Here is a 13,952-nt window from a genome sequence, read left to right on the forward strand (position 1 = left end):
TAGTGCGAATAGAGGAAACAAACTCTATATCCTAAGTCACAACAAAAAAAATAAGATTAAATGAAATAAGAAGTCTACCTCAATATTCTGCTGAACATGTTCATTACTAGGCTCAAGCTCAGAGGCTGCAAGAAGAACGAGCTCAGAGGCTTGGTTATATTTACTATACGATTCCGTACAGTTCCGGATATAATAGCCTTTGTAATGTATATTTATCTAGGAATTGCATAAGGAACTATTGATTTGATAGAGCACAATACGAAAACGATTACCGCTGAATATAAAAAGCATGGAAAGTTGAAGAGAATACGTCCATTACAAACAAGAGTTTACACAGTGCTGAATGTGTGTCACCATGAAATAACATGTCACGAGTTTGGATGCAAAACTTAGTCAAGAGGCAATAAAGTAAATGTTTGTTTGACTTGATTTATAAATTTAGAGCAAGACTTAGAGACCGCATTTTTGTAGATTCTTGAGGATCTATGATCCATATAAAATAATTAAACCTGTTCTGAAGTTAGGTTGTATACTACTGTACGTTAAAAGTTCAGAGAAGGCTCAACATTTCAACCACCAATTCAAATGAATAATACTTCCTAGAAGAGCTTGTTAAGACATGTAGACTGCAAAAAACAACGAGGACTTCCTTATGCTTTTTATAATGCAACACATAGCATAAAATATCACAGTTAAAATCAACTTAGTAGTTTGTAATCTGCCCACCTTTCAAGTATCCCTTGTATAATACATCACGAAACTTTCACCCACCTTCGCGATTCCTGGGTGCATCTATAGATCCGCCTTTTTGCATTTCACAAGGTGAATCAGGATAATAATATAATAGAATGGTTAGATGAATAGGACCAACTCTTAGTGCTTGCAGCCAAAGTGTATTGAGCTACTGTCGAACTACAAGGTATATTACGCAGGTGACATCTATAATGTTGACATCAGCTAATATCTAGGCAGGGAGGTTCACTGGACCAGCAAGGAAAAATGAGACTTCTAGTCTAGGGATCTAAAGAGAAAACTACTGCACAACATACAGATCGGTGACCAGGCAACTAGCTTAATTAATCATGCAGCCATCCCATGGTACCGGATGATATCAGTAGGCCGGAGCGAAAGAAGGGGGTGAGTGAGTGCACAGACAGCTAGCATGGCTCGTGAGAATCTCCCGAGCTCAGATGGCAGCAGGTCCCACGCATTGATTGCCTCTGCGGAAAAAGGAGAAAAGGTTATTTAGTTCAAGTGGTGAACATGGAGAAGAAATGAACAAACATATTGGCACAGGTACACAGGGCAAAAGCCGGACTGATAATTGACAAACTAGTCACTGAATATGGAAGAAATAGATGCCTTCGCATTAGAAGGCATAAAAACTAAGCAGAAAAGGCAGTAATCTGTGTACGGAATAGAAAACATACTCCATATAAGAAGATGATAATTATACTGAAGCAGAAAAATAATGGAAACCACCCCATTCTCAAGAAACGAGCTGCAGCTTTATAAATGTCCAATCCTGGGCATGCAAATGCCTCTAGGACACGCTGCTCTGATACAGTAGTTGGTGCCAACTACAATGTGTGCATTGCTTGGTCCAAATTTCAATGGCATGTCAGCACCGAGTATTAATCGAGTATCTATGAACGTGCAACCTGAAGTTATTGATCTACAGAAGCCTCATCTACATATATATGGTGAAAAACTGAGACAGGAACAAAATGCAAGGTCTGACAAAAACCAGTAAGTGCATGAACATACTAATACGATAATTCCTCATTAAGCTTGTGAATATATGAGCAACCCATGATGAGAAGTCCAACTCCCAGCATTAAAGCAAATTACACCCGAACACCTCACTAATCTAGACAGATAGTTTACTTGCTGCATGAAGAATAATGAACACAAATGAGGGCAGAAATGTATCTTTTCTAAACAATAATCTCACCTGTGCATTGACAGCACCCCTTCCAGTCCACATATTTCCAAATTTTGGTGTAAACGATGAAAAGCTGCTGGGATGTTAATCCAATGGTCGGGAAAAACTGAGGCTTTCTCCTCTTGAGAGTAGAACATTATCTGCGTCTAAGGCATCACTTCTGTATAGTGGACATGTTCCAGTGTGAAGGACTGTCCTCTCCACCTCGAGCCTATGGCAAAATAATCTTGAAAGGCTTACTTGGGATCTAAGAACTCTTCTGTGTCAGACTGTTCTTCGTCATCATCTTCCAGATGAATTACAGGGATCGTTTGCCCATTTTCCAGACTGTGAAGCGCAGCTTGTCCATCGGCAGCCTGACCTAAATGCAACTGCCCATCCTTCAACTGACCCGCATCTGCTGCAGATTTATCTGCACAAATATTTTGAATCATCTGTTCACCATTCAGGTCGCAATGATCCAAATTTTGAATCATCTGTTCACCATTCAGGTCGCAATGATCCAAATCATGTGCACCTGTAACATGATGTAGAAGCATTTGTTCATTCTTTGTCTGGTGATTAACGTCAGGATGCTCATCTGTAGCGTGATCTGGTAGAACCTGCTCACCATTTGCATGGTGATTGGCTAGAACTTGCAAAGCAGTGCCCTCATTTAGAAGCATTTGCTCATTCTCCATTTGGCGATTATGATCCACGTGCTCCTCTGCATCTTGCTCTAGAGGCGTTTCCTCATTGGTTACAAGCATTTGCTCATCTTCCATCTGGTGATTATTATCCATGTGCTCCTCCGCATCTTGCTTTAGAGGTTCTTCTTCACTGTTTACAAGATTTTGCTCATCCTCCAACTGGTGATTATTATCCATGTGCTCCTCCGCATCTTGCTCTAGAGGTTCTTCTTCATTGTTTACAAGATTTTGCTCATCTTCCATCTGGTGATTATTATCCATGTGCTCCTCCGCATCTTGCTTTAGAGGTTCTTCTTCATTGTTTACAAGATTTTGCTCATCCTCCAACTGGTGATTATTATCCATGTGCTCCTCCGCATCTTGCTTTAGAGGTTCTTCTTCATTGTTTACAAGATTTTGCTCATCCTCCAACTGGTCATTATTATCCATGTGCTCCTCCACATCTTGCTTTAGAGGTTCTTCTTCATTGTTTACAAGATTTTGCTCATCCTCCAACTGTTCATCACCATGTCCATGTTCATTAGCTCCCTGATCTATAAGCATCTGCTCACTGCTCAGGTCGTTCTCATTCGAGCCATATGTACCAATATCCTGATTCAGAAGAACCTTACTGTCCTCCTCCAACTGGTGGTTATCATCTGCAAGTTCTTCTTGAGCTTGAGTTTCTGTAGTATCATAGTATGCTTGTTCGCTCATTTGACCATCTAGATCAGGCACAGAATCAGGAACATGATCTTCAGGAGGATCACCAGGAATCTCAGACATTTCACCTGTCCCGTGAGCTCCAGTAACATTGAGATCAAAAATCCCAAACCAAGCTGGCAGCTCTTCTTCATCTTTGGTTGGGTCACCAGCACCAGTTTCAAGTTCATTTTGTGGAATCTCCTCTGGAAGTTCAGGTTCAAGTTCATTTTGTGGAATCTCCTCATGAAGTGTAGTTTCAAGTTCACTTTGTGGAGCCTCCATTTCACCTCTGACTTCAGAGCAACCACTGTTCTCAGCCACTGGTTCAATCGGGCATACATCCGTACGCGCAATGCCAGCCTCCGTGTCCTCCTTCACAGGGCTCAGCTGGGACTGCATATGCACCGGTTCCTCAACAGGCTCTGATGGATGAACATCCACAATGGATGGTTGGTGCCTGGCATTTATTTCAACCCCATCATTCAAACCAGCAACAGCAGCCTCATCGTCCTTGACTCCACGAAAGTCTTGACCATGATTCTCTGATTCCATCTCTTCATCCTCATGGCTGGCACCATCATCTTCCTCTGATTCCACCACCTCTTCATATTCGTAGCTGGCACCATCGTCTTCACCATGATCATCCGATACCATCCCCTCTTCATCTTCATCGCTGGCACCGTCATCCACCTCCATAACCACCACCTCTTCATATTCATGGCTGGCACTATCATCCGCCTTCATGACCACCACCGAGCGAGGTCCCTTCAGGTTACTTGGCGCATGGTCGACATCATCACGGTCCAGATAACCGTCACCGGTAGCAACAGTTGTAGGCTCCGGCACCTTGCCCTGATCCAAATCACCATTTTGTGGTCGCCAATCTGAATCCCTCCGGCCGCCACCGTAAGAGTTTCTGGGCCTGGTTCTACTTCTGCTTCTGCTTCGGCTCCGGCTCCGGCTCCTCCGTCTCCGGTCCAGCCTGCGGTCCACAGAGGGCCGACGATCTTCGTTGGAGGCCCTGCGGTCGTTCTGCGAGTAGGAGCGCGCCATGGCGGGCCTCCTCTTTTCGTCATACGCATTGCCCCGGCGGCCGCCGCCGCCGCGGTCAGCAAGCCTATCGCCGCCACCGTCGGCCCTCTTGTCGCGGCCCCAGTCCCCTCCACCACCAGCACCAGCACCACCTCCTGCTGCTCCTCCGTCGTTATACCTGCGTCTCCCGTCAAAACTCTGGGTCCTTCTGTCCCAGCCGGATCTAGCCCGGGCCAGCCTGTCATCTTCCTCCCTCTTGTCCCGGACCCAGTCCCCTCCACCGGCGCCGGCGCCGTTCCGGCGAGGCCACCTGGGGTCGTCATCGGGGTGCGGTTCGTCGTCCCGCTTCCTGGCGTATCCGGCGGCGTGGACAGCGGGGACCTCCGGGCGAGGGCTTGGGGTGTGGTTGGTGTTCTTGGGGCTGGGGTCTTCCCGGGCGTGGAGAACGTGCTCGGGGAGGACGCCCTGGGCGACCAGGTAGTGGGCCGCGAGGCGGCCGGCCTCGAGGAGGATGTCAGCCCGCCAGCGGCGGTCGGCGGCGGGGACGAGGAGCGCAGGCGGCGGCGCTGGCGGCGGTGGCTTGTCGTCCAGCAGCAGGCGCCGCGGCGGCAGCCGTTCGGGGCTGCGCCTCTGCGGCGGCGGCCGTTCTGGAGTGCGCCTCTGCGGCAGGGGCGGCGGGTCACGGGCCCGGCGGTGGTGTCTCGGGGAGGGCGCCAGCGGCGGTGGAGATCGGCGGCGGTATCGTCCTCCCGACGGCGACGGCGGCGGGGGCTCGCGTCCGCGAATGCGTGACCTCGGATGCATCTCCGGCGGCTTGAATCGTGTCGAAATGCGTTCGGTGAGCGTTTCAATCCCGGGGAGACGGCCCCGTTTGGACGCGTCCGTGTTTCGTCAGAGCGGCGGCCAGATCTGCGTCTTGTGGTGCCGGCGGCGGCGGCGGGCTTGGTCGCGTTCGTTCGAGGTCTTCCGGCGGTGGCGGTGGCGGTGGCGGCGCGGCCGGACGGACGCACGGAGGGCGGAGGAGATTTGAGAGAGCGAGGGTTTGCTTTGTGAGTGGAGAGCACAAGGACAAGGTGGGTGGGGTATCTAAAAACGAATCTCTCTCGTCTCACCCACAGCCACGGCTTTTAACCGCAGCCCATTTGCCGTTTTACTGCAGCCCCTTAACCGTTTTACTGCAGCCTCCGTCCGTGGTAATAAACTTGTTTTTTTTTTCAAGGAACTTGTACTAGTGATCATCGATGGAAGTGCCAGGTTTATGTCTGCAACAATATACTGTAGTTATAGAAAAAAAACTTCAGCCCAATGACCCGACGTAAATGGATCGATATGTTTATGGTGATCCATTCATGGCTTAAACTTGGGTTGGCAGCCTCCTCTTCTACGTCAAGGGCCCGTTTGGCATTGGCACACAAGCCACTTCTTCTCCTGCCCATAGAAAAGTCGAATTTCATCGGCGCAAAAACCCTTGCCTGCCATGGACGTCGACCCCATCGCCCCAACCACCACCCCTTCGTCCCTAACTCACGCCCCATTGCAGGCCCCTACCGCCGAGTAGAAAAAGAAGTTCACGGCCACAAAGAAAGAGATGGCGCCAGCGAAGAGGTCCATCGAGACCAAGAAGTGCAGTGACCGGCGCGCCGCTGTAAGGACAAGAAAAAGCCCAGCAAGCCACCAACATCATAGCAAAGGTCACCGCTAAGATGGTCATGGTCATTCAGGCCAACGCCAAGGTACTGACCTCAAGTTGTCCTCCTAATCAAGCAAGAGGCGCTCACCGAAGTTCAAGCCGCCTCCTCCACAAGCTTAGTGTCTTCCCATGCCACAAAGTTGCCTCTAGTACGTCGCTCACCTCATATGCCGCCTCCAGTCGTGCACGCCCAGGTGCCGGCCTCCTGTCTTGATGGGTCAAAATTGTCGTCGTCGGAGGTCCCGTTCTACTAGGGCGGCCTTGCGGCACCTATTGATGTCTACGTTCCCCCTCCTTTCCTGTAGACAGTGTTGGGCCTCCAAGAGCAGAGGTTTGTAGAACAGCAGCAAGTTTTCCCTTAAGTGGATCACCCAAGGTTTATCGAACTCAGGGAGGAAGAGGTCAAAGATATCCCTCTCATGCAACCCCGCAACCACAAAGCAAGAAGTCTCTTGTGTCCCCAACACACCAAATAGGTGCACTAGTTCGGCGAAGAGATAGTGAAATACGGGTGGTATGAATAAATATGAGCAGAGTAACGAGTGCCGGAAAAATAGCTTGCCGGCGTGTAGTTGATGGTGGTAGTATTGCGACGGTAGTAACGCGATAAGAAACGATAAACAAGCGGCGATAGCGATATTTAGGAACAAGGCCTAGGGATTACACTTTCACTAGTGGACACTCTCAACATTGATCACATAACGAGAATAGATAAATGCATACTCTACACTCTTGTTGGATGATGAACACATTGCGTAGGATTACACGAACCCTCAATGCCGGAGTTAACAAGCTCCACAATTAATGCTCATGTTTAAGTAACCTTATAGTGTAAGATAGATCAAAGGACTAAACCAAGTACTAACATAGCATGCACACTCGTCACCTTCATGCATATGTAGGAGGAATAGATCACATCAATATTATCATAGCAATAGTTAACTTCGCAATCTACAAGAGATCATGATCATAGCATAAACCAAGTACTAACACGGTGCACACACTCGTCACCTTTACACACGTGCGGGAGGAATAATACTACTTTAATAACATCACTAGAGTAGCACATAGATAAATTGTGATACAAACTCATATGAATCTCAATCATGTAAAGCAGCTCATGAGATTATTGTATTGAGGTACATGGGAGAGAGATGAACCACATAGCTACGGCGGAGCCCTCGGCCTCGGGGGTGGATTACTCCCTCCTCATCATGGAGGCAGCGATGGCGGTGAAGATGGCGGTGAAGACGGCGGTGGAGATGGCTCCGGGGCAATTCCCCGTCCGGCGAGGTGCCGAAACGAGTTCCGTCCCCCGAATTGGAGTTTCGCGATGGCGGCGGCGCCCGCAGAGTCTTTCCGGAGTTTCGTCAATTGGTACTCGCGTTTTTAGGTCGAAAGGGGTTTTATAGGCGAAGAGGCGGCGCGAGGGGCGCTCGGGGGCGCCACACCCTAGGCCGGCGCGGCCGGGTCCGGCCGCGCCGCCATGTGGTGTGGTGGCCCCCGGCCCCTCTCCGACTCTTCTTCGGTGTTCGGAGCCTTCCGGGAAAAATAGGAGGTTTGGCGTTGATTTCGTCCAATTCCGAGAATATTGCCCGAACAGACCTTCTACGGAACCAAAAACGAGCAAAAAACAAGAACCGGCCTTTCGGCATCTTGTTAATAGGTTAGTTCCGGAAAATGCACGAATATGACATAAAGTGTGCATAAAACATGTAGATAACATCAATAATGTGGCATGGAACATAAGAAATTATCGATACGTTGGAGACGTATCGGCATCCCCAAGCTTAGTTACGCTCGTCCCGAGCAGGTAAAACGATAACAAAGATAATTTCGGAGTGACATGCCATCATAACCTTGATCATACTATTTGTAAAGCATATGTAGTGAATGCAGCGATCAAAACAATGTATATGACATGAGTAAACAAGTGAATCATATAGCAAAGACTTTTCATGAATAGCACTTCAAGACAAGCATCAATAAGTCTTGCATAAAAGTTAACTCATAAAGCAATAATTCAAAGTAAAGGCATTGAAGCAACACAATGGAAGATTAAGTTTCAGCGGTTGCTTTCAACTTGTAACATGTATATCTCATGGATAATTGTCAATGCAAAGCAATATAACAAATGCAATATGCAAATATGTAGGAATCAATGCACAGTTCACACAAGTGTTTGTTTCTTGAGGTGGAGAGAAATAGGTGAACTGACTCAACAATAAAACTAAAAGAATGGTCCTTCAAAGAGGAAAGCATCGATTGCTATATTTGTGCTAGAGCTTTTATTTTGAAAACATGAAACAATTTTGTCAACGGTAGTAATAAAGCATATGTATCATGTAAATTATATCTTACAAGTTGCAAGCCTCATGCATAGTGTACTAATAGTGCCCGCACCTTGTCCTAATTAGCTTGGACTACCGGATCATTACAATGCACATGTTTTAACCAAGTGTCACAAAGGGGTACCTCTATGCCGCTCGTACAAAGGTCTAAGGAGAAAGCTCGCATTGGATTTCTCGCTATTGATTATTCTCAACTTAGACATCCATACCGGGACAACATAGACAACAGATAATGGACTCCTCTTTTATGCATAAGCATGTAGCAACAATTAATAATTTTCTCATATGAGATTGAGGATGTATGTCCAAAACTGAAACTTCCACCATGGATCATGGCTTTAGTTAGCAGCCCAATGCTCTTCTCTAACAATATGCATGCTTAACCATAAGGTGGTAGATCTCTCTTACTTCAGACAAGACGGACATGCATAGCAACTCACATGAAATTCAACAAAGAGTAGTTGATGGCGTCCCCAGTGAACATGGTTATCGCACAACAAGCAACTTAATAAGAGATAAAGTGCATAATTACATATTCAATACCACAATAGTTTTTAAGCTATTTGTCCCATGAGCTATATATTGCAAAGGTGAATGATGGAATTTTAAAGGTACCACTCAAGCAATTTACTTTGGAATGGCGGGAAATACCATGTAGTAGGTAGGTATGGTGGACACAAATGACATAGTGGTTGGCTCAAGTATTTTGGATGCAGGAGAAGTATTCCCTCTCGATACAAGGTTTAGGCTAGCAAGGCTTATTTGAAACAAACACAAGGATGAACCGATGCAGCAAAACTCACATAAAAGACATATTGTAAACATTATAAGACTCTACACCGTCTTCCTTGTTGTTCAAACTCAATACTAGAAATTATCTAGACCTTAGAGAGACCAATTATGCAAACCAAATTTTAGCATGCTCTATGTATTTCTTCATTAATGGGTGCAAAGCATATGATGCAAGAGCTTAAACATGAGCACAACAATTGCCAAGTATCACATTACCCAAGACATTAATAGCAATTACTACATGTATCATTTTCCAATTCCAACCATATAACAATTTAACGAAGAAGAAAACTTCGCCATGAATACTAAAAGCTAAGAACACATGTGTTCATATGCAACAGCGGAGCGTGTCTCTCTCCCACACAAGGATGATGTAATCCAATTTATTCAAACACAAACAAAAACAAAAACAAACAGACGCTCCAAGCAAAGCACATAAGATGTGATGGAATAAAAATATAGTTTCAGGGGAGGAACCTGATAATGTTGTCGATGAAGAAGGGGATGCCTTGGGCATCCCCAAGCTTAGACGCTTGAGTCTTCTTGATATATGCAGGGGTGAACCACCGGGGCATCCCCAAGCTTAGAGCTTTCACTCTCCTTGATCATGTTGCATCATACTCCTCTCTTGATCCTTGAAAACTTCCTCCACACCAAACTCGAAACAACTCATTAGAGGGTTAGTGCACAATATAAATTAACATATTTAGAGGTGACACAATCATTCTTAACACTTCTGGACATTGCATAATGCTACTGGACATTAGTGGATCAAAGAAATTCATCCAACATAGCAAAAGAGGCAATGCGAAATAAAAGGCAGAATCTGTCAAAACAGAACAGTTCGTATTGACGAATTTTAAAATGGCACCAGACTTGCTCAAATGAAAATGCTCAAATTGAATGAAAGTTGCGTACATATCTGGGGATCACGCACGTAAATTGGCATAATTTTCTGAGCTACCTACAGGGAGGTGGACCCAGATTCGTGACAGCAAAGAAATCTGGAACTGCGCAGTAATCCAAATCTAGTACTTACTTTTCTATCAACGGCTTAACTTGGCACAACAAAACAAAAAACTAAGATAAGGAGAGGTTGCTACAGTAGTAAACAACTTCCAAGACACAAAATAAAAACAAAGTACTGTAGCAAAATAACACATGGGTTATCTCCCAAGAAGTTCTTTTCTTTATAGCCATTAAGATGGGCTCAGCAGTTTTAATGATGCACTCATAAGAAATAGTATTTGAGGCAAAAGAGAGCATCAAGAGGCAAATTCAAAACAACTTTAAGTCTAACATGCTTCCTATGCAAGGGAATCTTGTACACAAACAAGTTCATGAAGAGCAAAGTAACAAGCATAGGAAGATAAAACAAGTGTAGCTTGAAAAATTTTAGCACATAGAGAGGTGTTTTAGTAACATGAAAATTTCTACAACCATATTTTCCTCTCTCATAATAACTTTCAGTAGCAACATGAGCAAACTCAACAATATAACTATCACATAAAGCATTCTTACCATGAGTCTCATGCATAAAATTATTACTCTCCACATAGGCATAATCAATTTTATTAGTAATAGTGGGAGCAAATTCAACAAAGTAGCTATCATTATTATTCTCATCAAGTGTAGGAGGCATAGTATTATCATCATAAAAATTACTCTCCATAGTAGGCGGCACTAAAAGACCAATATCATTATAATCATCATAAATAGGAGGTAAAGAATCATCAAAGTAATTTTCCTCCTCAATTCTTGGGGGACTAAAAATATCATGCTCATCAAAGCCAGCTTCCCCAAGCTTAGAATTTTCCATATCATTAGCAACAATGGTGTTCAAAGCGTTCATACTAATATCATTGCTACTAGCATGCAAATAAGATTCCATAGGTTTTTTAATTTTCGCATTAAACCATTCATGTCTTGACTCAGGAAATAGAATAAAAAGCTCACAGATGTTTTCCATTATGCCTTACTAGTGTAAACAAAAAACAAAAAGTTGCAATTGCAGGATCTAAAGGAAATAGCTTCGAGTACTTACAACAGCGAAAATAGCTTAGTAGCCAGGATCCGGAGTGTGAGTACCTTTTACCTTTCCTCCCCGGCAACGGCGCCAGAAAAGTGCTTGATGTCTACGTTCCCCCTCCTTTCCTGTAGACAGTGTTGGGCCTCCAAGAGCAGAGGTTTGTAGAACAGCAGCAAGTTTTCCCTTAAGTGGATCACCCAAGGTTTATCGAACTCAGTGGAGGAAGAGGTCAAAGATATCCCTCTCATGCAACCCCGCAACCACAAAGCAAGAAGTCTCTTGTGTCCCCAACACACCAAATAGGTGCACTAGTTCGGCGAAGAGATAGTGAAATACAGGTGGTATGAATAAATATGAGCAGTAGCAACGGTGCCGGAAAATAGCTTGTCAGGCGTGTAGTTGATGGTGGTAGTATTGCGAGCAGTAGTAACGCAAGAAAAACAAGAAACAAGCAGACGATAGCGATATTTAGGAACAAGGCCTAGGGATTACACTTTCACTAGTGGACACTCTCAACATTGATCACATAACAGAATAGATAAATGCATACTCTACACTCTTGTTGGATGATGAACACATTGCGTAGGATTACACGAACCCTCAATGCCGGAGTTAACAAGCTCCACAATTAATGCTCATGTTTAAGTAACCTTATAGTGTAAGATAGATCAAAGGACTAAACCAAGTACTAACATAGCATGCACACTGTCACCTTCATGCATATGTAGGAGGAATAGATCACATCAATATTATCATAGCAATAGTTAACTTCGCAATCTACAAGAGATCATGATCATAGCATAAACCAAGTACTAACACGGTGCACACACTCGTCACCTTTACACACGTGCAGGAGGAATAATACTACTTTAATAACATCACTAGAGTAGCACATAGATAAATTGTGATACAAACTCATATGAATCTCAATCATGTAAAGCAGCTCATGAGATTATTGTATTGAGGTACATGGGAGAGAGATGAACCACATAGCTACAGCGGAGCCCTCAGCCTCAGGGGTGGATTACTCCCTCCTCATCATGGAGGCAGCGATGGCGGTGAAGATGGCGGTGAAGACGGCGGTGGAGATGGCTCCGGGGGCAATTCCCCGTCCGGCAGGGTGCCGAAACAGAGTTCTGTCCCCCGAATTGGAGTTTCGCGATGGCGGCGGCGCCCCTGGAGTCTTTCTGGAGTTTCGTCAATTGGTACTGCGTTTTTAGGTCGAAAGGGGTTTTATAGGCGAAGAGGCGGCGCAGGGGGGCGCCTGGGGGCGCCACACCCTAGGCCGGCGCGGCCAGGGTCTGGCCCGCGCCGCCATGTAGTGTGGTGGCCCCCTGGCCCCTCTCCGACTCTTCTTCGGTGTTCTGGAGCCTTCCGGGAAAAATAGGAGGTTTGGCGTTGATTTCGTCCAATTCCGAGAATATTGCCCGAACAGCCTTTCCGGAACCAAAAACAGCGAGAAACAAGCAATCGGCCTTTCGGCATCTTGTTAATAGGTTAGTTCCAGTAAAATGCACGAATATGACATAAAGTGTGCATAAAACATGTAGATAACATCAATAATGTGGCATGGAACATAAGAAATTATCGATACGTTGGAGACGTATCACCTATCCCTGACCTCAACCACATCCATGTGGGTGCCAACTCGGGACCGGCTCCTGTAAAGAAGGCATTGGTGATCCCGTCAAAGAACATGCCCGTGCCTCGCAAGTTTTTTGATGGAATGTGGAATCCTATGCCAGACAACGAGGAATTCCATAAACCCATATGCTTGGTCGTCCATTATCATTTTCCAATGGCCTTGTGGTACCCAATGATCGACAGGAATACTATGCCGAAGACAGGGACACCTACATGCACGTTATGATCAATGGTGGTGGCTTCTTCCCGGATGATGGCATTGGGATAGAAGTAATAACTCAAGGGTACGACATCGATGTGGAGCCTTTGTTCGATCAATATGGACAGCCAATGAGCCAAGACACCGTTGTGGATGTTGATGCCAAGGGTGAGAGTGACGGCGATGGTGATGCCGACGGCCAGGACCTGGGCAGCTTCGCCAGCACCGGTGATCCAAAGAAGAAGGTGGGCCAAATGACCACTGGCTATACCGGCGAAGAAGATCAGTGCCTTTGAAAATATTGGGTTGCAATTAGCCAAGATCCTATTTGTGGTGCCGGGAAAAAAGGAGGTCTTATTGGAGGAAGGTCACCCAAAAATTCCCTGAGCGCCGGCAACAAGCTTCCTTCCGAATTCATAGCGACCGCAACCAACTATCAATCCAAAAAGGATGGGGCTACATCCAACAAGAAACAAGTTTTGTGCAGCGAATGATCGCTTGGTTTCCCACATGGTGTGTAGCCTTCGTGGTGGCCATGTGGTAAGGTCATTGCCATTTTCCTTCCGCCTATGAACATTCTTGTGCATTTTAGCACATCTAACGGTTTGCAAATGTGTGTGTTCCCCGTGCTTTGGAGTACTTCAAGGTTATTTGGAAGAAGGGATACCACAAGGTCCAGTGTTGGAGGAGGGTCAAGGATTGCCCCAAGTGGAGGCTAGGCTATATGAGGCCTACAAACATAGCATCAAGAATGGGAGTAGAGGCGACCATTGATCCTCGAGAAAAAGCCCCGGGCAAGGTGCCCTTCCATCTCAGCCAAGGAGCCACAAGGCCACCAAGGAAAATCTGATGTGTGATGCTTTGACACTTGTGTTGAGTGAGACCTTGAAGGCGTTA

At 45.7% G+C, this 13,952-nt stretch overlaps 1 protein-coding gene across 2 annotated transcripts; it reads right to left on the reverse strand.

Moving 5' to 3' along the window:
- Positions 1 to 861: 861 nt before the first annotated feature.
- Positions 862 to 5,325, reverse strand: LOC124660107. Of its 2 annotated transcripts, XM_047197897.1 has the most exons (3): positions 3,078 to 5,325; positions 1,955 to 2,993; positions 862 to 1,220 (listed from the first exon to the last, which is right to left on the reverse strand). In XM_047197897.1, the coding sequence occupies exons 1-2, from the start codon at positions 5,152 to 5,154 to the stop codon at positions 2,182 to 2,184; spliced, it is 2,889 nt and encodes a 962-aa protein (XP_047053853.1). In that variant the 5' UTR covers positions 5,155 to 5,325; the 3' UTR covers positions 862 to 1,220; positions 1,955 to 2,181. The 2 variants fall into 2 exon arrangements, with proteins under 2 accessions (XP_047053853.1, XP_047053852.1); XM_047197896.1 differs by having other exon boundaries at positions 1,955 to 5,323.
- Positions 5,326 to 13,952: the final 8,627 nt, after the last annotated feature.

The sequence above is a fragment of the Lolium rigidum genome, chromosome 6 (assembly GCF_022539505.1).
Source record: "Lolium rigidum isolate FL_2022 chromosome 6, APGP_CSIRO_Lrig_0.1, whole genome shotgun sequence".
In the NCBI taxonomy this organism is placed as follows: domain Eukaryota; kingdom Viridiplantae; phylum Streptophyta; class Magnoliopsida; order Poales; family Poaceae; genus Lolium; species Lolium rigidum.

Excerpts from the sequence above, each read along its gene's own strand:
- LOC124660107 (XM_047197896.1), bottom strand. The coding sequence starts at position 5,154 with ATGCATCCGAGGTCACGCATTCGCGGACGCGAGCCCCCGCCGCCGTCG.